Here is a 26,443-nt window from a genome sequence, read left to right as displayed (position 1 = left end):
ATAAGCTATCACAAAATCTCAGTTTGTATTCCATCAAATAAATGTTTAGTTTCTTTTTTAATGCAAATTTCTTTGAGTCCTACAAAAAAATAACACATGACACTTTTGTGTTATATTTTCGTGACAAAAAGTTCTGGTAAAGTTTGCCATCTAGTGGTCAGCAGCGGCACAACTAGATAAACCCAAACCCACATTGAATGGTTCGAAGTTTGTTGTTTTTCCAAGTTTCAAGTTTTATTTTTTTATAAGTTAACACAAGGTCACCGGTAGAATGAATGCAATGTTATATTTAAGTATAAAGTAAGAAAAACAAAACATTTAATTAAAATAAATATAAATAAAATAGAGCTCATTATACACCCTTTTGCTACTCAAATATGTTTTTTATGCAGGAGCTTTTAAACTATTTACATTTTATTGTCTATAGCATGTTTTCCAGTTTACATTGTAACACATTCCAGCAGCCAGCATCTCCATTTGTCTAGTTTGTATACGTGAGGTTCCAGATATCACGCAGAGCTTCAGCGGTGGATTCCACAAAGTTTACAACATTTTATAAGATACTGACATAAAATGTATATCTCATGAAGTAAAATAACCATGCACATGTATATTGGTTCCTCTCACTTCATGTGTAATTCTGATTGGCTTTGATCATATACGCATGATGAAAGGTCACTTTGATTGTTATCCGAGCAGCTGATGGGTGGAGTAAAGTCTGGTCAGCTCGTACCAAGCGGCTTTAAAAGCCCAGGGTATCGCTCAGACTGCGCAACTAATGAATACACTTGTGGAGCAACGGGTGGGAGGAAGCCTGGAGTTATCTCACTGATGTTGAGCTGAGGAAACTATAGGATTCTGAAACCTTTAGTGTTCCTCCAGTTCTTTCCACTTGGCACGACAGTGACAGGTTGTTCGCATTCATTTGTGCGCCTTTTATCTGCGTTTTGAGAGATTTTAAGTACGGTGCTGAGGTACTGGAGGAATTCTTTATCCTTCAAGTGCGCGTATAACCGGAGCAGACCATGGGGGATAACGCAGGTCCCACTCAGGACGGGAGCGCACGGGACTCGAAGCTGCATGACGGTCTCCCCTTGAGCAGCAAAGGACCAGGACCAGGACCCGGACCAGGAGAGACCCACGTTGAGTGCAGCATCATCCCAAACGGGGCCAGCGGCTCCGCGGTCCCCACGCGTCTGTACAAGCGGCGCTGGCTGATCGTGTTCCTGTTCAGCGCGTACTCCCTGAGCAACGCGTACCAATGGATCCAGTACGGCATCATCAGCAACATCCTCATGAAGTTCTACAGTGTGGACGCCTTCGCGATAGACTGGCTGTCCATGGTGTTCATGCTCACCTACATCCCCTTCATCTTCCCGGTCACCTGGCTCCTGGATAAGAAAGGGCTGCGCGTCACGGCGCTGCTGGCCAACGCGCTCAACTGCGCCGGGACCTGGATCAAGGTGGCCAGCGCCAGGCCCGACCTGTTCGGTGTGACCATGCTGGGCCAGTTCACCAGCTCCCTGGCCCAGGTCTTCATCCTCGGGATGCCCTCCCGCCTGGCGTCGGTGTGGTTCGGCGCGGACGAGGTTTCCACCGCCTGCTCCATTGGAGTATTTGGAAATCAGGTGAGTGGATAAAGATTAGCTGCAGTAGATACTCTGGTTTTATTTGATTTAGTCCCATAAAGAAAATCACACTGAAATGTTTTAATGGCCACTTTTAATCACATTAGAAGCAGGAAACTTTTTCACATAAACCCATGGCCGGATTAACCTCTCATGGGACAAGTGGGCTGTTTGCCAAAGAGCACCAGCTGACCACCTCTCATTCAAGATTCAAGATTTTTATTATCAAATGCACAACAATAACATTAAGCAGTCTCTGGCAATGCAATGCTTGAGTCACAGGCTCACTTCTAGCAATGCTCAAGTAATTAAAACCAAAAATAAATTAATTATTTAAAAAAATAGAAATAGTATAAAATAGAATAAAATAGAATATCAAACATTTAAAATAGAAAATAAAATGTATATATTGAAAAAATATATATAATGAGCTCAAGCTCAAGAAAAATAGAGCAACAATAGTTAAATTGTGTGACAATAGTTAAATTGTGTGAATAGTGCAAATATGCAAATATGCCACCCCACGTCATCGCTCCACTCTGATGAAAAGCAGAGGACCAGGAGCCTTTTAAGGTCCGTGCAGGTCTGGGAGCAATGTTGGATGCCCAGAGCAATCCAACATTAAACCTCATCAGGACAGAACATTAGGATTTCTGGACGTCCTCGGGCCAAATGTATTATTTCAGACCAGTGTACCAAAAACAAAAGTGATGAAAAACAGTCTAATAATGATCTTTGACTCAAAGATGGAGTGGTGGAATACCCAATACTTGAGATATAGCCCAACAGATAACCACAATCCTCTGATAATATACGGTCTGACCTTGTCAGGACTGGTAAACCTGGCGACCAGAGCCTGGTCCTAATGAGGCAGAACCTGATTTCTGAGGTCATGGTTGAGGTTTTGGTTAAGCTGTGCACATGAATGGAAGTCAATGCAAAGTCTTAATAAGGATAGCTGTGCAAACCTGTGTGTGTGTGTGTGAGAGAGAGAGATAATGTGTGTGTGTGTGCTGATGTTGTAGAGCCCAACATATTCACAGCTGCTTTGCCTTGAAAAAGCTTATCAGAATTTTCAACAAACATCCCATCCTAGTACGTTTCAAGCCAACACACACTGAGGCAGCAAATGGTTCATCCCAAAACACCCAGATATGAACAGAGCAATGTGAATCTGAATGTAGTGAGGAATGCACAGACATGTACATTGAGGAAACTATACAACTCCTTCACAAACGCATTGGAACAGCACAGGAGTCCACCTACATCTAAAGGAGACAACAATGTCCACAAGACAGGGAAGACAGATGGTTTGAAATAGGAGTGAAGGAAGCGATCAACTGTATGTCATAGGCTCGAACAGCCAGATGTACTTGAATTGATGTTTCTGCAGAAAAACATGGCCCCAGGGACTGATATATTAGCTATATTCCATTATTGGATGTTGATACTAGTACATGAAGGATTAAGAAGGATTGTCCTGTAGCGGATCAAGGTGGAGCTATTTCTACCAGTCAGTGATTCTCAACCCAGGGGTTGAGCCCTGGGTCGAAACTCAAGGATCACAGAGATAAATCAGAGGAGCAAATGATTAATAGGGTACAAAATAATAAACATTCTATGCTATGCTAATATGCATTTATGGATATATTTACCTCTTTGGGCCTCAATGCTTTAGTGTGAAAAGGCGTGACAAAAAGCTGGAGCCTCTGGTTTAATCTTTAACAAAGGATAACATTTTATAAACTCATAAATTCTTTCATACATGTGAAAAATCAAGTCAAGTTTAATTACATAGCACACTTAAAAACAGGCGCAGTTGACCTGTGTTGTAAAAATAGATACAGTGTAAAATACAATAAAAGAATAAAATTGTGTAACATGGACTGATATAAAATACAATATAATAAAATAAAATAAAAAACAGTAACTTGAGTTATCTCGGCAATTGTAGTGAGGTAAAAATCACAATATTTAAAGAGAAAATATTTACCCAAAAAATACAGGAAAAAAATTAAATTAAAATAGAATAAAATAAATAGAGAAAATCAGCAACTTAAGTTACCAGGGTAATTGTAGTGGAGTAAAAAGAGTCAAATATAATAACACAGAGTATACTTTTAAACAAAATTAAAACCAGTAACTTAAGTAACCTGGGCAATTGTAGTGGGGTAAAAATAGCAATATTTATTCACTGAAATTAAGTGAAATAAAAGAAAAGTTTAACCTTGCACTTTATTAATGTTACAAAAACGGTATCGATACTTTTCCTGCGGACACATTTGACTGAATGTTGATTGAAGTCCTGCTGTTGGCTGCAGATTAACCTGAGACACAGGGAGCTTTGTTTACTGAGGGAAAGTTGCCCGTCGTCTCGGAACTTGTTTGTTTTGCTGGTGGAAAGTGAATGAGGGGAAATGACGTGTCGGCTGGGGCTCTCGCCATCTTTTGCTGGTGGAGGGCAGGGATCCAGTTTACACTCCCAGACACACAGTGGCTGTAAGGGGAATGGAGGCGGGCTGCAGGTAAACACACGGCTCCTCTCACTTTGTGTGTTTGTTCGTTTGTCAGTTTGAGTGACACGTGTTTACTGCGAGAATAACACTTGTTTATTTATAGCTCAGTTGTTGACTGAGTGGCGGCGACACGAGTTTGCGTTATGACCGGGTTGTATGATCTTACTCACGCTTTTATTTGCGCTGTTTTTAGCGGAAGTAGCTGCCAACGAGGCGATCTGTGCCTAACAACTCATGTATCTGAACTTTACTAAAATACCGTATAACGCATCAACACACAGGCACGACACTGCGCACGCGATTTGTTTTGGTGTGGATGACTCCTGTCCTTTACGCACACATGAGATTACAGGACATTAAAGTGTATCTGGGGTTTGTAGTTTAAACATAATGTCAGTGGCGACGGTTCTCCCTTTCTCCCTTCACTCCTTCTATTCATGGATCTGCTCCGTGCAGGCAGCAGCACCTCACTCACTACTGCCTTGTCCAGTATGCATATACTAACACTGTACACAATGATTTGGCCTGAACAAGTTCAAAGCATCTCTAGATAAACATAACCTATACAAATGACCCATGTATCTTAGTACACATTCGCTGAGACTGACCTCACAACAGCAACTTGGCTCATGTCTGTCACCCACAGTCAAGTCAGTGCTCTCCCAGGTGTTTTCTCCATGTAAACATATCAAATTATGAAACATTAAGATGACAACAAACAACTAATGATTCAATAATGAATAGATAGGCAGAAACGGTCCGTTATCTTCATCACAATAGCAGAAATGATCATTATTACTTTCCAAAAGACATGCTGATGTCTCTGAAGCTTGTTTTATTATATTGTCTGAATTTAACAAGCACTTTCCAAACTCTAAAAGTATAAAGTGCTCCACCACAAGGCATCAAATTAACACAGAGAAGGCATACAATTGTCAGACTTAAAAAGGAGATTTTAAGTTAGATTTAAGAGAATTCAAAGGCATTCAAAACACCATAAACTCAGGAAAGGCTCTCAGATAAAAGTTTCCAGATGATCATTTTGTTGAGCATACTTTGATCAATATGTTAACCAAGAATTGGCCTTAGTGTAACACAGTACTAATGCTCTGTGAAGATAAAACATATTCAGAGTAAAAATGAACAACAGACTGCAGTGAGCAATCAATCACATGAGGCGTCCTCCTAATGGCCACAGCAAGAAAGCATTCAGCTAGTAATAGTTGGGGTGATAAATGTATAATGCAGCATATTTATTCTTCTAGTTTTCTTGTAGTTGCACAGGACTGCATCCACTGCACCGCACAGGAGTAATTTGGGATGCGTTCCTGCCAAGCACAAACATTTGAAGCGGTTTTAAACACTTGAAATATAATAAAAAGTAGAATGACGCTCAATAGAGCACACACCTCCGCCAAGACCCAACAGTCTCCCCGTGAAAACCACAATTAAATTCACAAGATCAGGATTTTGTATTACTTTTTATTTAAAGCTACAGGACACATTACCACGATACATGGTGGGAGGATGGAGTATGAGTCAGGGAAGAACCATTAAAACTTTGGTGCGGATCAGGGGGGCAGATCCAGGAATGTTTTTTTTCACTTTCCTTAGCTCTGACAAATAGGGCATTTTTAAAGTTTTGTTGAAATTTGTTGATTCGGCTCAGTCATAAAACAGTTACACAATTCATTGCCCAGTCCCTTCCCCACAATAAGCACATACATTCTCTACAAGAAGGGTAGAGGGTAGGCACTCTAACTCAAGCAATTCTAGTTTCATAAGAAAGACAGATTGTTGGTCTACTGTTAATATTTCAATCTTTATTCCTGTAAATTGATGGGAGCAGCGGACTTTAGATCCTGTTTACACATGCAACCTTGTGTGTGTGTCATGTGCTTACAGGTTTAACAATAAACTCAAGTCACCGTCCTGGGCCGTCCCACCTTAGTCTCACCCTCGGGCGTCTGCCGTCAAGCAAAACATGATGCTATGACAAGCTGGAAGGAGGAGTTTAAAGCCAAAAGAGAACAAAATGTCACATTTTAGGAGAGCAGGCGTTCCGTCCGTCAGGTGCGTGAGGAAGTGTCGACAGGGCTCATTGATTTCCAACACCGCTCATTATTTTTAAACTGCACCCCAGATTCACCTGAGCAATATATATCTACCTTAAGCGCAGCACACCAACCTGTGTCTGGGGAGTATTCAGGAAATACCTGCTGGGTGGGAGGGGGCAGATCAGGTTGGCAAACACACAGAGAGAAAAATGTGCTCTTCCTTCCAGCTGTTAAGTGCCACAGAAGATTGAAGAGTTTCAGTGGGAGCAGCATGAGCTTTGAGGATGATCCTCCTCACGAGCGGACGGACGAGGCCGGGGAACCTGACTGGTCCCCGACGAGGAGCAGAAAAACCACACTGGGAGAGTTCAGCCACCCCCTGTATCTGGGTGACAGCCTCGACGACCTGGAGACGGCGCTCCTGGACACCGCTCAGCTCCACCCGCTCATGGAGACCAAGCTGTACAAGCGGCGCTGGGTCATGCTGCTGGTCTTCAGCCTCTACTCCATGAGCAATGCCTTCATGTGGCTGCAGTACAGCATCATCGGCGACATCTTCATGCGCTTCTACGGCATCGATTCCCTCGCCACCGACTGGCTCTCCATGATCTTCTTCCTCACCTACATCCCCCTCATCCTGCCTGTCATGTGGCTGCTGGACAACCGGGGCATCAGGGACGTGGTGGTGGTGGGCTCGGCCTTCAACTGCATCGGGGCTTGGATCAAGACGAGCACGGCCGACCCCGACATGTTCGCCATGACTTTCTTTGGCCAGTTTGTGTGTTCGGTGGCCACGGTTTGCATCCTGGGAATCCCTTCCAGACTGGCGTCCCTGTGGTTCGGGCCGCAGGAGGTGTCCACCGCCTGTGCCATGGGCGTTCTTGGAAACCAGGTGTGTCTCTGTGTGTGCCTGCTGGACTCAGAGCATCTCATGTTGTGTGAGTTTGGTGTTCTGCAAGCCTCCTTGTGTTTGATCTGATTGGCATTGGGCTAAATAGAGGAAGCTACATGTCACATGTGCCTTGTTTGATGCGTGACTCAGCCTTGCTTCTTATGGCTTGTTTTTGTCAAACTTCTTGCTGAGTCAGCAGGTTATTAATCCTCTCTCTCTCTCTGCCAGGGTAGAAAACATATGGCTTCAAACAACAGAGAGAAGAGTTGTAGAGACGCTCACTAATTTGCAGAACCAAGCACTCATAACATGCTTATGCTGTTTCAGGGTTTTCTCACAGACAGTTCGCATTGCAAGTTGTTTTTTTTATCAGCTTTATCAGTTTTGGTTTTAGCTCCTAGTTTCGTTTCAGGAAGTAATCTGCTTGGGCTTGTTTAGTTACTTAGTTTGATACACACGCACGCGCACGTGCGCACGCACACACACACACACACACACACACACACACACACACACACACACACACACACACCAGATAGACAGGTAGATGAAGCAAATACAGCTGAATGTAGTTCTATTAAGAGGGTTACCAGAGTGATTGCCTTTGTGTGTGTGTGTGAGTGTGTGTGTTTGTGTTTCCAGTCCTGATGAGGTAAAACAGAAGGTCTTGGTTAAAGTTAGTGGTCAGATGTGAACTGTGGTTAGGGATAAGGGTTTTTCTTCAATGTCCAGAATGATTGTCAGTCAAAACAAAGTCCTACGTGTCACTGGTGGGATGTAACAAAGAACTTACATTTACTTTCTTTCTGGACATAAAGGAATAGTTCACCCAAAATGATAATTCACTCACTCACCCCTAAGCCGATGGAGGGGCGTGTGAAGTGTTTGAGTGCACAAAATACTGTTGGAGTTTGAGAGGTAAACAGTGTAGCAGAGGAATCCAAAACAACCGAAGATATTAGGGGCTTAGCTTCAGACGTAGAAAAATAATAGAAAAACCACACAACATGCCTCCACACTGCTTCTGTGGTGTCATCCAGGTGACCACAAGCCCTGACATTCATATTGGACTCAAAACTAGGTCATTTATACCGTGTTTTAAAGCCTAAATGTCCTCTGATAGCTTCCAACGAGGTGCATTCAGGTACCTTCAGAAATGCTAACGTCTTGCTTAGTGGACTTTTAGGCGTGAAACACGGTGTAAATGACCTAGTTTTGGGTCCAATATGAATGTCAGGGCTTGTGGACACTTGTATGACAGCACAGGAGCAGTGTGGAGGCATGTTATCTTCAGACGTGTTGTTTTCTCACGTCTGAAGATATAAGCCCCTAATATCTTCAGTTGTATTGGATTCGGCTGTTGCATGTTGAGCCCGGTCCCATCTGGACCAGATAGCGTGTTCGTAGATTCGAGGTTCAAATGGGAAAGGTTAATAATTTAGACAAGTTCCATGTTCAAAAGTTTCACAGTAATAAGTTTATTGTATAAGAACAATTCTTACAGAGAGTCTCTGGGGTTCTGCCGGACACGTCACCATGTTCTCTGGATCATGTCCAGAAGAAGCGCCCTCATCCTAAGTCCACAGTATTTTTAAAGACAGAGTGTCTAACACAGAGGCGGTCCTTTCTTTGAGGGAATTCAGCAATTGGCCAGATGTATACTGTAAGCATATCACTTGTGAGAGAAAATCCATTCGTCCAGGTGTCCCACTACTGTGCCCTTGTCAAACAGGGAGTCTGCCACAGCAGAGAGACACAACAGATTAGACTTAGAGGAAGATTTCATATCTTTTTCTCACCATGCTTCATGAAACACTTCATTGTATTAGTTCTGGCACATCCTCTCCCTTTCCTGAGCATCCGTGCTTTTCATTATTTCAAATCTCAAGATGAACTTCACACACTTTTCTAACGGCTAGTTTCCTGTTTGTCTCTTTCTGTGGTCATGCTCTAGGCCTGACCCTGCGTCTGAGTCAAAAAGATATACATCATTCCAATTAAAAGAAACAGTTGTAGTATTATTGATTCTATAGACTATACAGCTAATATTTATTCACAGGATATAGGTAAAACATAGTCATAACATAAAGAACAAAACATAGATATCTCAACATACACTGTTTACCTCTGAATCTCCAGCAGTGTTTTGTGAACTCAAACACCTCACACACCCCTCCATCAACACCGTGGTTAGTAGATAAGGAGTGAACTTTTCTTTTAAATCATTTCCCATGTTCCTGTACTTGACTTAAAGCTGATTTGTTGTCAGGTACTTTCCACTTTTACTCCACTACATACATCAGCAAATATCCGTACTTCCTACCACATTTATACAATGTACTGCATTACATGTTCACATTATATTTTTGAAAGTAACTAATTACAAAAACAGAAGAAGTCCACTTATCCAATCAGAGCAGCAGTACTCACTTGTGAAGAAAATCCTAAATGGATTTGGAAGAGACCACTGCAGACAGCCAACCATAAGAATGAACTTAGTGACTGTTGCATTAGGGAATAGGCTGCTCTCACAAAGTACTTTTACTTTTCACACTTTAAGTATATTTAAAAGCAAGCACTTGCTTACTTATACTAAGTAATCATGACTTAATTATAATGTCCACCACTGATGTGTGTACTCCCAACCAGGGGGTTTGCAGGTGACTTTTACAGTTTGAAATGTCCCCTTCTGAACAAGCTCCAACATTTTTACAACATATGCTTAAGTCACTAAGTCGCCTGAAACCTAAGGTCATATATTTAATGTTTCTTCTTCCGCATAGGGACTAAACACAGCAGCAGAGTGAAACACAGTTTTAAGATTGAATATAATCTGAAACAATTTCCAAAGGGAATAATTTGGCTTCATAATCCGGTTAACCTCTAGATTTGTCCTTCTGTACATGCCAATAAAATCAGTCAGTGTACTCTGCGAAAGCACAACAGTTCCTATTTAACAGGATATATATGGTTCCCCTGTGTTCCCACCACCATCCCAAACACGATGCATAAACAGAGACCCCTAAAGGACATCCAACCCCTCTGATGTTCTTTTAACTCTGAAGCTAAACAGTTTTTCTTTCTGCATTTGAAGTGGTCCTCTCTCACCTAAGCCAGGCCAAACACTGCATGCCGGTCATTGTCACAAATGTTCTTGTTGTGTGTTTTAGTCCGGCTCCACGCTGCTTAAAACAAAGGGACACATTGTTGTTATGTTTATCTCGCTCACCACGACTTTATTCCTTTTGGCTGGGATGTCCTCGTTCTGATACTTCCAAGTTTTCAGGATGAAGTAGTTCACATATTCTCTCTTTGGGTGTTTAGATATAGTTTGTGTTAACAACAAATAGGCAGGATTTCCATTAAGGCCTGCGAAGCTTTGAAGATCAAACATTTGAACAGTTTTGGTGCAAGAATAACTTCATAAGAGAGGCCATCCTCGATTTAGATGAGTGAATATGCTTTTTCTATTTTTAACAAGTTATCAGGGCTCCGTCTTCTTATCCAAGATGCATAAATAGTTGCACAGGAGGTTTTCTTTGCTGTGAACACAGCAGATGTGTGACAGTGATTGAGGAAGTTTACTCTCTAGCTGATCTAACTAGTGTCAATAAAGCAAAGTGTTAACGGTGTCTGCAAGGTTATAGACGAGAGGGTAACGAGTGCAGATCTATAAAGCATGAGGATTCTAGCCTTCCAGTTGGACTGAAGAGGTCTGATGCACAGTATCTGTATTTATTGCTCACTTCAGACACTCATCACGGGGCTTTTCCTCCTGCAGGAACCTGTCTTTTTGCCATTTTCCTTCTCTCACCTCGGCTGGTGTCCCCACCTGCCTGATCCGCATACGCACCAATCAATGGGTGCCTCCCTGGCCCACACCACACTCTTCCACCAAGTTTCATGTTAATCCGTCCAATGGTTTGGTCATAATCCTGCTAAATAACAAACAAAGGCTGATGAAAACATAGCCTTCTTGTTGGAGGTAATTCGTTTGCTGTATACGGCTGCTGATTTTGTTACCCTTGGATGGAGCCAGTGAGCCGAGGCTAGCTCTCTATATTCAGTGTGATCTGCTTTAACCTTACGTGAGGGGTGTCATTCTTCTTTTCCAAATCTCAGCAAGAACGTAAAAGGTATTTCACAAACTTTCTGACATATGTAAAAATTAAGCAATAGACAGTATGCATGAATTTCCGATGATTTAGAATAGCTGGTATACCATCACTCGGACGTCAAGGATTCAAATGACAGTTATATGTGAACTTTTGCAGCATCAACTCATTTAACAAGTGCACACTTTAATTTTTTCTCTTTTTTATTTTATCCTACTTTAACTACTGTTTAAATTAAATGTATGTATCTGTATTTCTGCATATGTAGTTGTCAGCTGAAGGTACAGGGTCATTTTTTTTAATTAAGCGCCTCTCGCCTGCAGATGGGTATCGCCATCGGGTTCCTGGTCCCGCCCATCCTCGTGCCTAATGTGGACGACATGGATGAGCTGGCGCACTACATCAGAATCATGTTCTACATCAGCGCCGGAGTGGCCACCCTCATCTTCGTCCTGGTGGTGATCGGTAAGTCTTCGAGGGAAGATGATGCTGATGCTGATGCTCTTGTCCCCGGGCTCACTGAGTATATAGGAACTCTCAGGGCTCTTCACTGACTCGCTCATGCAGTAATAGCCTACTGCATGTCCCCTCCAATGTCAGACAGCTCCCACAGTCATGGTTGTGAAAAGACGTGACGCAGATAAAGTTATCTTGACAGTTTGTGGTTTCCAGTGGTCCAGACCATGAGAAAGCTGTTACCTCACCTCCCTTTGTCCCTCACAGTGATGCTAATCAGATTCGACATATTATATTGGCATTGCAATGAGATTTTTGTTTGACTTTAGCACCAATAGTTTTTTAGAATAAGTTCCTCAACATTAAATTTCATTGTTTGACACAGTTTGATTCATTCTTTCATTGCCGAGCCGCTCATCTCGTCGCTGTGCTCCTCTGCTGGCAGCACTGCTCGAAGGCTGAATCTCCCAGAGACGAGCTTTCTCCCACGAGCTCTGCAGCGTAACAGTCCACTAGATGAGCAGCTGCGGTAATTGCTGTAATTGTCCAGCTTCTGAAGAGATGTGTTCGGACACGCAGGGAGTCAGGAGTGTTTTATGAAATCATCCTCTCTCCCCCTCAGCTCTGTTAAATCCTCCTTTTTCACCTCCGTGAAGGACTAAAAGTCGCTGACAGTCAGAGAAACATGGTGAAACGTCACCGTTTATTTCTGTAAGATGCTCAGGGGCTCGGAATATAAAGATACTTGATCTTCAGTCCCAGCCTTGACCCTGTGTGAGGACACAAGTTGGTGCGTTCCAGTTTCTCTCTGTGATGACTGGATCAATTTAGTGGGGGTCTGATCCTTTTTTAGACTGAACCTGTCGCTTTGTGGATTTGAAGAACCCACAAATGGATCCACAGAGAGCACAGATGGATTCCATAATTAACCTTTGGCGCTAAAAGTCCACAAAAGACCCCCACAATAAACCCAGCGCTGACTATACATATAAATATGTTACATATAAAGATGGATGACATGACGGGACCAAACTACCCGCTCTACCTCCTAAGCCACAAACGCGGAATCACTGCCGGATACTGAGATTGTGTATCAAGGCTGTGATAACAACATTAATTAGATCAGATAAGATAAGGCAATCTAGGGACATTATATGATGTGGGAATATTCTATTCAAAGACCTTATTACTCTGTGTCAACAAAAATCTTTTTCTGAATTTGGATTTAAGAAATGGTTTATAAAGTTAATTATGAAATCAAAGCTGATACAATCTGGTTGAGGTCTCAGGAAGGAGAAAAAACACAAAGAATTTGAATAGAGTCAGAAACAATTCAATAAAATGAGGTCATCGTCTATGATAGTGCAAATGTTATGACTCCTGTAATAAAACATGCACACACACGCACCCCACCATCACTATGGGCTTTTTGTCTGTAAGAGCTGAAAGGAGACACTTCCACATTTCTCTCCCTCAGATTATAATGTTTTATATCTTAAATATTCACATAACCTCCTGAAATCTGTGCTTCCCAGTGTTTCAGGAGAAACCAGAGATTCCTCCCACTCAGTCCCAGGCTCAGGCCCGGAACGTGCACCCGGACGAGTACTCGTACAAGGCTTCCATCATGAGGCTGCTGCGCAACAAGCCCTTCATGCTGCTGGTGCTCAGCTACGGTGAGTTTCCCCCTGCTAACCAAGAAACATTGTTCCAATCATGGTATTATTATATCCGTGTGAACATTTGGTGGTGACATGTAGCTCAGCCCGATCTCCAGCCTCTTGGGTTTATCTATCTACTGCAGCAGAAGCCTGACCGGGCTCGGATGTTGTTGCATTATCGAGGTGAAAGGTAACAAACAGTAGACGTTGATAGAGTCATACTTGGTGTGCGGATATGAGGATGTGTCATCATAACACACTTCTTCTTCTGCACTGCACATGTGTAGCTTGGATCTAAAGGTCACTCTGAGAAGTCACATTCATGCTCAAAGGGCAATCTGTAATGATGTTGATGTTATTGGCTCACAGTTAGAAGAATTTTCCTCAACTGATTATTTGGGTTTTAACAGAAGTTTGTGTTTATAGGGATGTTTGCACCAAGAAGTGCTGATTGCCATGATCACCATGTGCTGCAGTATAAACTTAAAGGCTACCTTCTAAAGTAATGACACAGTGGCTGCTTCAGACTGGACGTGTGAGGGTGTCTGTGGTATTTTTAGAAGGGTCCCTACAGATCTGTTCAGAGTATAGACTTTTTCCATTTGTTGTCTGCAGGCCTGAACGTCGGTTGCTTCTATGCTGTCTCCACCTTGTTGAACCGGATGATCATCGAACACTATCCTGTAAGTTCCAGTGGAAAAAACCTGCCCACTTACTTTTGTCATTATTTCCAACCGGATGAGCTTTGATCGTGTTTCCCCTTCTGAGCTCATGTCTTTATTCTCTCTCTGTTTTTTTCCTTCCTCCCACCACATTTATTCCACGTTTGTGTGACTCACTTCGACACTCGTAGCAATAAAGCTGCCGAGCACATGACTCGCACACAGATTACTGGATTCTCTCACACTGGTTGTTTTGACTGAGAGCTTTCAGGACGAGATAACTGCAGAATGTAGGTTTCTTATATGGCCTGAAAAACCAGACATGTTTCTGACGTTGTTTTTATCTCAGGGTGAAGAGGTGAATGCTGGGAGGATCGGTCTGACCATTGTCATTGCCGGCATGGTGGGGTCCCTCATTTGTGGCATTTGGCTGGACAAGACTAAAACCTACAAGTAAGACAAACATGGTTTTATTATTATTCATTTGTGCACTTTGAAAAGCAAAAGCATCGCCAAACTGAGTTTATGTTATTTCTCCAGTCACTAAGAAGGGACCAGGTGGCCTAAATTTCTTGTAGTTTCTTTTCCTTCCACACTACCGGACTCGTACCATTACCCGCAATTATCTCCAAGTCAAATCCATTGAGAACATATTCACCAATGGCTCTGTTGGTCTTTATGCGATCCATTTGGACGCTCCACCTAGTTTGCTGTCGGTAGTGAGATATCGTAGAGGAAGTAAAGAGGTCAAAGTTGCAGTAAGTCATTTTAACTGACCTTCAATGGTCAGAATCAGGCCCAGTAAGTTCAGCGTTACTCTTGAAACTTACTGGGCCTGATTCTGACCATTGAAGCTGATAACACATGCAAGAACAGATGTTCAGGGTGAAAACAGCCCTATACCTATTCCAGGTGAGTGAACTACGAAACTCATTTTGAAGATGCTATTTTAAGAAGAAAAAAAAAGAGTTGCTTGGTGTTGCTCAAGTTAAAACAAACTCAAAAACCCTGTCGAGTCTGAAGCAATGTCACCACCTTTCTAAGACTAATGCTAGGAGGCTAACATGTGCTAATTGGCACATGTCATTAACCCAAGGGCTTCTTGTGTGTGAAGCAACTCATCAGAAAACTGGACACTTCATTATCACGAACTCTGATGAGTTTAGGGTCAACAGCCTCACTTGTTTGCTGCAGCTCTTAGCTGTGCTTTAAAACCACACGAACGCCTGCATGAATGTCTTTCAAATCTTCTCACGGGGGAAACGTCATAGTGAATCAAAGGTTTTGTGTAACGTGGCCAAGAATGAGAATCCAGCGGAACTGTGTTCTATAGCTATCAGCTTATCTGAAGGGACAGGGTTTACTCTGCTGGTCCTTCCAGGTCACGTCTCAGGCCTCGTGCCACTGCAGCAATCATGGATGACAGAAGAAAAGTGGATATATCTGATCACTTATATCATTGTCCAACCGTACCTGTGGTTTGATCAAGTAGATCCACATCTTCACTTCGAAACTTTGACAAATTTTCTGAGTTTTTGGTGCCATGCAAATTATTATTATTATTAGATACAATCCTTGGTCCTCAGATTCCCTACATGCCATCAGGATGCTTCGCTGTCAAAGCAGAAATTAGGCCCAGATTCCTTTTGTTGACCCTCTCGCTCCCATTGTCCCAGGTGGGGAGAGAGAGTGAAAGGATCATGTTATATTAACAACGTTTTGCAGCAATGATTTACGCGTGGTTGTACAAGAGACTTGACCAGAGTCAGCTTGTTGATGGCAGATGGCCTAGGGTTCAAACCAGGAGTGTTGATAGTCAAGCACCGTCCTCAATGAGCAATAAGTCAGTGTCATGAAGTGAGGCGAATACTGAGGACATTTATTTGCCCCCCCCCCAAAAATGTATAAATACCAAAGTGTTATATAAAAGATCTAAAACATTTTATTACGTCCAAAGTCTGGGGATAGTTATATATTTTGGCTCTTCACTAAGGCTTGTTGGGTCTATCATAACACACTACGCACATTGAATGCATGCAGAGGAAGAGCTGCATGTTAAGGAAAGAGAAGAAGGACGAGTCATGTGACACGCTCCAGTTTAACCCTGCTGTTTGTGCAGATGAGTTTTTCTTCTCTTCATGGATTTCTTGCAGAATCGATGAGTTGTGTTTCTGTCAACAGTTTATTCTCCTTTTATTCTCCAATATGGAACTTATTACACAAAATATTAGTTTAAAATTGGGTCGAGATGCTTTTGCTTACAAACCTTTAAGAATAAAATAATTTTACATATAGTCTGTGGAATTTCAGGAGAAATTTCCCTGAGGTAGCCAAATGGCTTTTCTTTTAATCTATACAGTAAAAAAAAGAAAAAACCTTTTGTCAAACTGGACAGGAATGTAGGAAACCAGAGCCCCGTCACAAGATCCAGGTTCTTAAATATGTTAAAGACAAATCTGATTAAAATTAACCCTCAAAGGATTTGGAGACTTTATAGTCACAAAAGTATTTGACTGTATACCACACAAATCATGTGTACTCTGTGTAAATGTTGTGGCTCGAATACAATGATCCTCATCCGTCCCCTCTGTTTTCAGACAGACCACCCTGCTTGTGTATCTCCTCACGCTGATCGGCATGCTGGTCTACGCCTTCACCCTCAACCTGGGTCACCTGTGGGTGGTGTTTGTCACGGCCGGAATTTTAGGGTAGGTAACCATTAAAGAGCGGAGGCCACCGAGGTCTTAAACATCACAGCCGGGGCTTGAAGTTAACACCTGACAACCTTCAAGAGGAGGGAACAAATTAACTGGCATGAGTTGGGTTATTTAAAGAAAAACTTTGTGATGTGTAGGAATTCAAAGTGTCTGGTATCATTAACAACTTTATGATCCAGAATAAAACTTCAGCTGCTGAATTTAAATCCCCTTTCTCTGTATTATAATTGTTCATTGTATTTTCATCTGCTGATCAGTTAGGGACCTGGGAAATGAAAACAGTTTCTCTGTGTTTATGTGACTTATAAACCTGGATCACAGCAGCACAACATCATTCTGTTTATAACCGTATTTGAGCTTCCCACCCTGAGCATGATGTTAGAGGGAAATCGTCACTGTGAATATGAGCTGTGTCTCAATTTAGGGGCTGCACCCTTTGGAGGACATGGCCATTGTTGTCTACGCAGCCTAGGTGGTCTCTGTGGGCCGTGTAGACCACGAGGGCCAAACCGAAATGAAAATCATTTTAATTTTTGAATCTGCCTCACCAGTGTTTCCTGCCATTATTTCTGTTGCCTAGCAACAGAGCTGAAGTTGGACACAACTGGAAAGATTTAATGCCCCTTGTTTGTTTTGTTACCATGTGTAGCATTAGCAGGATTTTAGTTGAAGGGTGATACTCAAGCGTTGGACGTCTCATCCCTTGTCGGCACCATTACCTTTTGCAAGTGGTAGCTGAGGTTGAGTCGGGAAGGATCCGCCAGTTAAAACCTTGGACAGATGCAACAACGTATTTGTCGGCCACATTTGAAGGACTCTTCAAATTGAGGGAGTCGCACCGCTATGACACAATCAATCTTCAAATACAGACTCTGAAGGACGGAGCCCCTGAACTGACACACAGCTGTAGTCTTATATCTTTCGAATCTGGAAGTTGTGATTGAACACTTTGAGTGTTAATCCCCTCAGAGCTGCTTTTGTTTGTCGATAAAATGCAGAAAGCTTTCTAGAGAAGGATTACTCTGAGTTGTGTGATGACTCAATCATCAGAGATCTTTTCAACCCAAGCTTTTTAGAAAAGATTACTTTGAATTGTGTGATGACTCAATCATCACAGATTTTTTCAACCTGTAGGTGATAATGAATCACATGTGTTTTACGTGAGATCTTCAGGTCTGAGCAGCTCCTGAGCTTGTTTTGCTCATAATGTCTGCGTTTGGTTCATGTTCTCTGTGTTTCTCGAGACAAACTCCTCAGACTCCTAAGTCCACGTGCTGCGTCCTTAAAAATTATTGCTATTTACGGTAAGCTGATTATGCCCATAACTGGTTTCCATAGTGATTCCTTTGTCTGGTTGAAATCCAGACGGGATTTATTATAGAGCAATACATACTTGCACAACTTTCACACTCATTGAGTGAGCTCTGTACTATTCCTCGCGTGTGGATCAAAACAATCAGTGATATTAGAGAATAACTAACTGCAGATCAACACACTTTTATTGTTGCTGTTAATTTGACCTCTGTCATGTGTCCCCAGCTTTTTCATGACGGGATATCTGCCTCTGGGCTTCGAGTTTGCAGTAGAGCTCACCTACCCTGAATCCGAGGGAACCTCGTCAGGGCTTCTCAACTGTTCCGCTCAGGTTTCCCTCATTTTTCCACATCTGTAGAAACACAGTCTAATGTTGGTTTGGGTCTTCACTGAAATCATTCATTTTTATACTACTTTCAGATCTTTGGAATCATTTTCACCATCTCCCAAGGGAAGATTATCGATAAATGGGGCACTTTTGGAGGAAATATCTTCCTGTGCATCTTCCTACTAATAGGATCAGTATTGACAGGTGAGATATCAACTCAACTGCTCCTCTGTTTCGTACGCACTTTGTATTTCAGTATTGCAGTGTGACTATTTAAACCTTGGCTGATTGTCTTTACAAGGCTGGAGTTACTCATGCAGGAAGTCGTTTCGAAGGATAAAGTCTCCCCCTAGTGGATGAATGAATTATCACATTGTGTTAAAGACAAAGTAGAATGGCGCACATATACCCACCAGTGCCCAACAGTCTCCTTATGAAACCACATTTAAAACAGACTAAACCTGGATTTTTATTACGATCTGATCCAAATTGTACACACTCATAATTATCAAGATTATTTTCATCAAGATCTGCATTCAATGGGCCTGCTTGGAAAAGCTTTCTGTGTCGTCCCTGATTTTTCTGTTTTTGTTCCTAAAACACACTTAATAACAGAGGCACTTACTGATTGTAGACTGTATATAAAAAAAAATAACTCAGCTTCTTGGTGTGAAAAGTTAAGCATATGCAGAAGTGCTTTAAAGTGCATAACCATGGATTTTGTTGATTTACTAGAGGAATACCAATTTCCTCATTGGTCTATCCAACCTTATTCACATTATCCAGCCTTTCAGTTTAACAGAAAGTCCACCAGCACCATAACGTTTACCTCTCCTCCATATTCATCCCAGGATTCATCAAGGCCGACCTCCGACGGCAGAAGGCCAACCTGCGGGCCGAGGTGCAGACAGTGAGCGTGAGTACATCTGTGTGTGCTACGTGAAGTCAGAGGTGGGATCTTCACATCCCTGTGGTGAGGGGATGTGAAGGGTACCGCGCTGGCTCTGGGCTGACTTCACTCTGCTGGCTGCCTCGCTACAGTCCTCCCTCTGCAGTGCACGGCTGCAGACATGCACGCCAGGCAACACTGGGGCTGCTCCGCTGGAAACTTTGTCTCTGAACTCACGACATAACATCCTTTTCTCTGAAATGGTGATCGCAGAAAACACGTCTCTGCTTGTGTGTGACAGCTCTTCAACTCTAACTAACAGCATGTTTTCAAACTTCTGCTGTAACCACCTGTTTGGCTGGTTGATGCTCAGGAAATTGCTCTTTTTTACACTTTCACATAGGTGCAGTTGACAGCTGTCAAACAAACCTGTAATTATAATTCGTATCAATCACTATAATAATATGATAATAACTGACCACATTCCACTATTAAGAAATATGAAGCAGGTTCATTTTTTAAACTTATTGGAGAACCATCTAAAACAAAGATCAGGAGCTTATGTATAAAATTCACTGAAATAAAAAAAAAAGCCTCCAGCTGCAAAAAGTCACCTTTGAATTTTGTACCATGAATGACACATTAACTGCACAATACTTCACACTTGTTGGCTTTTTGACAAGCATGGGGATTTCTTGCTCTTTTTCCTTTTGCCCTTTGTGGAATTCCAGTTCTAACTAGAATGACACTCAGTCGGGTGCACACCTCCTCCAAGGCCCAACAGTCCCCTTGGATTTAATCAAGCTGCACCAAGTTCCATGAAGTATTCACTGAGAAATCTGTGAAAATGTCAACAAAAAAAATCCTATCTTGCAAATTATACCAAGAAAATTCTGGATCCACACCTTCGTGCATCTAAAGGGGCAAGATCCAGTATTTTTTTTAACTAAACAGTAACAAATTATATACTTTCCTTGTTTTATTAATGAGCCAGTTCTGTTAAAAAAGAACAGTGAAATGACTATTGAAATGACTGGAAATTGGCTATATATATCATATAATATATATCACACAGTACTCCATATGTCCCTCACTAAGCGGCTCTTAGGTGAGCAGGCTGGTAGTAGCAGTATTAGGTGGCTGTTAGTTTGGTGGAGGCAGACTCATGGTGGAGGTGGAGGTGGAGGAAGACAAGCCCCCCAGGGCCCCTCAGCAGTGTGACCCCCGAGTTATTGTTCCAGCCTACAGGGTCCGAGTCATCGGCGCAGGACTACGGGGCCACAGAGCGCAGAGGCCCCTGGCAACTACAGTCTTGACATGAACCCACAACCTCACAAAAACTAAAACACACACCTGCAAAGGTACACACACACACACACACACACACACTGGACATTTTAAATGTAAAAAAATGCCTCTAAAACTTCAACATAGACATAAGGCGTATTAAAAATACTTTGTACAACTGAACTGTACTACATCACACACCAGCACACAGTCAACTCTTATATTAAACAGGGTCACTGCTGTGACTGTGGAATCAAACAAGTCATCCTGATTGTTCAGCTCATTATGACGCTTTCACAGTGATGCGTCTTTTTTCGTCTATTCACAACAACGTGATTTTTGTACTTTCAACAAATCAACTTCTGTAAATGATCTATATGTGATTTACTCATAGTACTAACTGGTAGATTCTAGTACACTAGGGATCATATTGATGAAATGCAAGAGGCGAATAAGAAGTTGTTGATTGTTTAATCCTAAAAGTAAAGAATGATCAATGCTGATGACAATTTGTGTGTTTTGATGAAATACTCAATGACCTCCTTTCTCGTCTGTGGTTGTTTCTCACCTCGTCCTTCACAGAAAATAACAGCTGATGTGGAAGGAGACATTTCTCCACCTGAAATCCTGAAACAGATGAAGTTATGAAGAGGATGTCGACTCTGTCCACGACAACATGTACAGATAAAAAAACACAATCAAATATTGACTCAACTCATACACTGGAGTTCACAAGAAGTGTGTGTCTACAAAGTTCCACGGAGCTGGATCCCGAAGATGAAGTTATGAAGAGGATGTCCACTCTGTCTACGACAACATGTACAGATAAAAACACAATCAAATATTAACTCAACTCATACACTGGAGTTCACAAGAAGTGTGTGTCTACAAAGTTCCACGGAACTCGATCCCGTAGTTCTCAAGTCATCCTGCTGATGAACAAACAACACTGAAAACATAACCCTCTTTGTGGAGATGAAGCGCTGCCGTGAGCACCATGGAGGGGACGGACTCTGTGAGTAGGACGGAACACACCTGCTGTACAACATTCTGTACGTGTGTGAGGACTCTGCACTCTCTCACACTAATTATCCCAAACGCAACTTAGCCCAAATTGAATCAAGCACAAGTCAATCCTGCACCCAGGAAACACACGTGGAACCTCAGAGTTTTATTTTACATCCCTATGAAAACATGTTTCATTTTATTCAGCGTACTGCAGACATGCTGTCACACTGACTCAAACATTACCACACTCCTCATCTTATTTATACTTTTTAATCTGTCCTCTCCTTTTACTGTCCTCTGATTAATGTTAATGTTTTATGCATACAATGAGCAATATTTAAACAGTGTATGTTTCTTTATATTGGACCAATGCTGTGTGTGACTGAACTCTGCCTTTACGTTGCTAAAGGTTTTCAAGAAGTGTTTTTTTTTTTTTTTAGATTAATCTTTAATGCAGACTGAGCACTGTGATGTGATATCTTGCTGCGGCGGTGAGGTTTGCCATTGCATCCTCTCTGCCTGTTATTCAGAATCACACGGAAGTATGTACCTCTGAATCCTGCTGATTATAGATGTGGTTGATGCCGTGCATCAGAGTTCACTTTTAGAGGTCAGTGTTGTTTTGCTGTGCACATTCTCTACAAGAAGACGTTTGGTGATGAATATCTGACACATTAAAGCAACACTATGTAACTTTTGCTGAGAAACAGCGCACCCTGCAGCCACAGAGGGGGATTACCTCTGTCTGGGTCCATGTACGAGTACGAGTGATTGTTTTTCATGTAGACAAAAATTCCTGATATTTTAAGATTCCTCGCTAAATATCAGAGAGAAAGTTTTTTTTACGAATTCTAGTTCCTTTTAACTGAACTACATTTTATCATTACTCATGAACATGCTAGACCACATTCTGCCAATTAAAGCTGTGATCATTGTATTAACTATGAAGATCGTACCGGCTCACTGAAGTGACCCACAGTTGCACCATTCTCCCTTTTTTTCCCACGAATTCTAGTTCCTTTTAACTGAACTACATTTTATCATTACTCATGAACATGCTAGACCACATTCTGGCAATTAAAGCTGTGATCATTGTATTAACTATGAAGATCGTACCGGCTCACTGAAGTGACCCACAGTTGCACCATTCTCCCTTTTTCAGGTCAGTGAACCATCAAACTAATTTTGAAGTTGCTATTTTGGGAAAAGTTCCTTAGTGTTCCTTTATGAGTGTCCGCACAGCACACGACAGATGAAATGAAAAGGCAAATAATCAGTTGCCCTTTTGCACAAGAAAATGTTTTTATGTTTTTCATGTCGTTCAAACTAGTTAACCAGTGTTTGTACAGGTTGTCAGTAACGTGCGTTGTGGCCAGTTGTGTGTTATTTCAGTGGCATTTTTTGAGACATTTCGCTGTGATTTGAAAAGGTTTCTACACCCAGAGAGTTTTTTTTTAACATTTAAAATGTTTTAATTGATTTTAAAAAATTGGGAGGAATCTATGGGAGTTTTGTTCCCGTCCTCACTGGATGAACCAAAGTTTCTGAGTGTTTTCTGCACTTTAATCCATCTCAATGAAGCCAAAGTCAGCGCTGAAAACAATCATGAAAACACCTAGCTGAGGAACCCAAATATAACATTTAAGCAGTGCATGATATCACACATTTATCAAAACAACGTAAGAACACAATCACACCCCTGACAACAAGATGTCTGCGCATTTAACACAAGTGATCAGAAATACATCTCATTAGCATATTACTCCAATAGAACATTTAAAAATCGTATTATTTAATTTTTAAAAAGAGCAGAAGTTCACAGGGTGTACAAACTTTCACAGAAACAAAACAATTGCTAATTTAAGTTGATGTGATATTTTGTGATGAAGAGCATCTGCTTTGAATAATTTCTCTGATCTCTTAACTCAGCAACACCTCACTCATAACAGGATGATTTTCACATGACATGCAATTGCACTGTCAACTGTAAAATGTCCAGTTAAAAATCATGAATTACATCGAGGCAGAATGTTTTGTGTACAGTCTTTAGATAGTGTCCCAGTTTTAAATGAAAAGCACATCCAAGTCTCATGCTCCTCAAGGCCAGAAGCAGCACAAGCAGGACAAGTCCACTCCAAAACCGTTTGGTGCTGGGACTCAGTTACGTTTCTTCCGTCGTGCTCCCACTTCTTCATGAGTGTCTGGAACACACTGGAATCCAATCAGCATTCCGACAATAGAGAAACCTAAAGACAAATAAAAACACATGAGATGCAATCAGGATTCTTTTGTCTGGCATTAATGTTTTCTCTGATAAACAGGAGGGGTGTTGTCGAAATTGTCTGTATTTCAATATTAGTTATTTTAAGGATCACTGTGTAGTTTTTACTGAGCAAGAGCGCCCTCTGCAGCCTAATGTGTTTGTCAGAGGCATGATGTAATGTATTATTTTAAACACTAGGGGAACGTAGGTTATTTTGTGTCTAGTTTTTTTTTTAATAGAGGGTCATTTTAGAGCCGATTTTGAGCAATAGGTGGTGGGGAGCACCCGGTTCTTACTGTACCTTAATCTGCAAGACATCAATTCAATGTAAGTTCATTGTTCATGATTTCATGATGTTCATAAATGGGAACATCACCTAAAAGCACAAACTTGGACCTGATCTCATCATTGTCTCTGTAAAAACATATAATAAGAATATGAATATTCAAAGCAAAGCCTATGCAAAAACATTGTGATTCAGTAGCAGCTCCTCGGCAGAACATGTTGTTGAACTGAGAAGCCAAATATTGTGAATTAAACAGATGCTGTAAATATGAATTGATATGAATGTGAATATTGTGCATTGAATAGATACAGTTGCACAACTGCCTTTCTTTGGGTATATTGACCCAACTGATGTGTTTTTGTGGACGATATCCTGCTGATACATCGTTTGGAATTACAAAGTGACCTTGGGCCTGAAACGGTTGGTGACCACTGGTGTAGAGAGTCTTACTCACTTGCCACGAGGAGCGGCGCCATGACCCCGATAGTCAGAGGGGCGGTTTTGTAGATGAAGGCTTCGGACAGAAAGTGTCCTAGCGCCAACACAAATGTCCACAAGGTGATGTGATACAGCCTGCAGGGGACAACACAGCACTCAGTAATCATATTATACATGTCGACGACCAACAGAAAGAAGATGGTGAATGTGAGAAGCCGTCTTACGTCTTGTTCTGAATATCAATGGCACAGGCACAGCGGATGATCGATGACAGCAATGTCCAGATGCCGAATGTCCGAGCTTGGAGACCATTCACTAGGGAAACAGACGATAAAGGTAATATCAGGCAGGTTGGAGATTAGACAGACACAGGAAAATATCATGATCAAGTTGTCTGTAGGTCCCATGTCTGTTACTACTGTGAAAGAGAAACAGAACAGACCAAATCTGCCTCATTTTAACTGGATATATTTATAAAACGTATTAAGGGTCTGAACTATGAATTAGCCGGGCTAATATTAAAGTCTGATATCAGCTTATACAATTTTAGCTGCTATCGGATCTCTCATGACAAATGTTAAAACCTGGTTTGAACAAGGCCTTTTACTTTCAGTATGTGTATGAGTATGTCAGCTGACAAGCAAGTGACATTATAGAAATAGTATTATCCAATAAATACACAACCAATAAATATGAGAATAATAAACACTTTAAAATAGAAGAGTTTTAATTTGTTATGGCAAAGAATGGATATTGCAATTTTAAAATGATGTTAGTAAACAAGTCAACATATTGTATTTATGAATTCATAAGAGTCCAGCACTCTGATGACCCGGGGGAAAAACTGATCAAGTTAATGTGTTTATGTAAGTGCTCATGTAAAACGTATATCATATATATACATATATATATATATATATTCCATATCACATTATTTGGTTATCCCAATAGTGTAATAAACAACTTATATAATGTTGTGATCAGCTGCATCATTGTTTAGTAATAATACAAATAAATGTTCAGACATGTTTTCCAATTGAAATCTGTTCTATAAACTTACACACACAACAAGGAGACACACTCTCAGTTTAGGTGAGGGAGAATGATATATATTGCTGTTTAGGTCCAATGAACTGATGTATTATTGTGAGTCGTCCATTCAAGTTGCAGTGTCTCTCAGGTCCAGTCACAGGTCGACTCACCAAACTCCGGCGCGCCCGTGTAGAGCTTCTCCGACAGGAAGCTGTGATCTCTGAAGCTCTGCAGCGTGTTGCCCACCGCGATGACGGACACCATCAGTAGCCAGCTCCGCAGCACGTTCAGGAGGCGACTCATCCTGGATCTCTGTCTGTCTGTCTCTCTGTCTGTCTGTCCGATTGTCCCTCTGTCTGTCTTGTGCCTGTGTGAGAGACGCACCTGTCAGATACGGATATACAACGTCAACACACAGACTGACCCCTCATCACATGTACAGCATCCTTTCGTTAGCGACACATCAACCACTAATATGTAGCATCATATAGCAGCTAATGCTGCATACACCGGCTAATACCGTATTATGATGACACAAATAACACGACTGGTTTGTGTATTTACCTGACGGTGTGTGTCAAAGCACCGTGTAGCCACACATCTGGTGAGAACACACAATACTCGATGTAGAGCAGGATGTCATTCGGACCTGGACTGTGGGGCTGACCAATGAGAGAGCTCGAAGGATGGCTCCATCGAGTCGCACCACTCAAATGATTGGCCGATTCAAGTGCTAGGATTCCGCCTATTTTCTTCACCAACCAATAGAAACGGAGGAATTCTGTCACCTGGAGACCGAGGGCTAGGCTGCATCTTAACAAAGAGTAAATATTGGAGCAAGAGGACAATGTGCACTGCGTGGTGTTTTCGTTAGATTTGGAGCCGCAGAAATGG

General features: G+C 41.7%; 2 protein-coding genes across 3 annotated transcripts; one reads left to right on the top strand and one right to left on the bottom strand.

The window, feature by feature from the left end:
• The first annotated feature begins 4,088 nt into the window (after nucleotides 1–4,088).
• On the top strand, nucleotides 4,089–20,596 carry flvcr2a (FLVCR choline and putative heme transporter 2a). Its single transcript, XM_061083157.1, has 11 exons — nucleotides 4,089–4,153; nucleotides 6,429–7,093; nucleotides 11,532–11,673; nucleotides 13,200–13,340; nucleotides 13,941–14,008; nucleotides 14,337–14,440; nucleotides 16,585–16,695; nucleotides 18,244–18,349; nucleotides 18,439–18,550; nucleotides 19,198–19,262; nucleotides 20,477–20,596. Exons 2-11 carry the CDS (start codon nucleotides 6,473–6,475, stop codon nucleotides 20,549–20,551), a joined length of 1,545 nt encoding a protein of 514 aa, XP_060939140.1. The 5' UTR covers nucleotides 4,089–4,153; nucleotides 6,429–6,472; the 3' UTR covers nucleotides 20,552–20,596.
• A 2,475-nt stretch (nucleotides 20,597–23,071) lies between these two features.
• erg28 (ergosterol biosynthesis 28 homolog) lies at nucleotides 23,072–26,189 on the bottom strand. Of its 2 annotated transcripts, none has more exons than XM_061083158.1 (5): nucleotides 26,114–26,189; nucleotides 25,720–25,933; nucleotides 24,742–24,832; nucleotides 24,534–24,652; nucleotides 23,072–23,776 (listed from the first exon to the last, which is right to left on the bottom strand). In XM_061083158.1, the coding sequence occupies exons 2-5, from the start codon at nucleotides 25,850–25,852 to the stop codon at nucleotides 23,688–23,690; spliced, it is 432 nt and encodes a 143-aa protein (XP_060939141.1). In that variant the 5' UTR covers nucleotides 25,853–25,933; nucleotides 26,114–26,189; the 3' UTR covers nucleotides 23,072–23,687. The 2 variants fall into 2 exon arrangements, with proteins under 2 accessions (XP_060939141.1, XP_060939142.1); XM_061083159.1 differs by having other exon boundaries at nucleotides 25,720–25,916.
• Between the last annotated feature and the right edge of the window lie 254 nt (nucleotides 26,190–26,443).

Source organism: Limanda limanda, chromosome 12, assembly GCF_963576545.1.
Source record: "Limanda limanda chromosome 12, fLimLim1.1, whole genome shotgun sequence".
NCBI lineage: Eukaryota > Metazoa > Chordata > Actinopteri > Pleuronectiformes > Pleuronectidae > Limanda > Limanda limanda.
This window is presented reverse-complemented; position numbering and strand designations above follow the sequence as displayed.

What these genes read in the sequence shown, in the direction of transcription:
- erg28 (XM_061083158.1), bottom strand. Translation starts at nt 25,852, where the DNA reads ATGAGTCGCCTCCTGAACGTGCTGCGGAGCTGGCTACTGATGGTGTCC. An exon ending in CACGGGCGCGCCGGAGTTTG is followed by an intron (nt 24,833 to 25,719) that starts GTGAGTCGACCT and finishes CTGTTTCCCTAG; the next exon opens with TGAATGGTCTCCAAGCTCGG. An exon ending in ATTGATATTCAGAACAAGAC is followed by an intron (nt 24,653 to 24,741) that starts GTAAGACGGCTT and finishes TGTCCCCTGCAG; the next exon opens with GCTGTATCACATCACCTTGT.
- flvcr2a (XM_061083157.1), top strand. Translation starts at nt 6,473, where the DNA reads ATGAGCTTTGAGGATGATCCTCCTCACGAGCGGACGGACGAGGCCGGG. An exon ending in CTTCGTCCTGGTGGTGATCG is followed by an intron (nt 11,674 to 13,199) that starts GTAAGTCTTCGA and finishes TGTGCTTCCCAG; the next exon opens with TGTTTCAGGAGAAACCAGAG. An exon ending in TGATCATCGAACACTATCCT is followed by an intron (nt 14,009 to 14,336) that starts GTAAGTTCCAGT and finishes TTTTTATCTCAG; the next exon opens with GGTGAAGAGGTGAATGCTGG.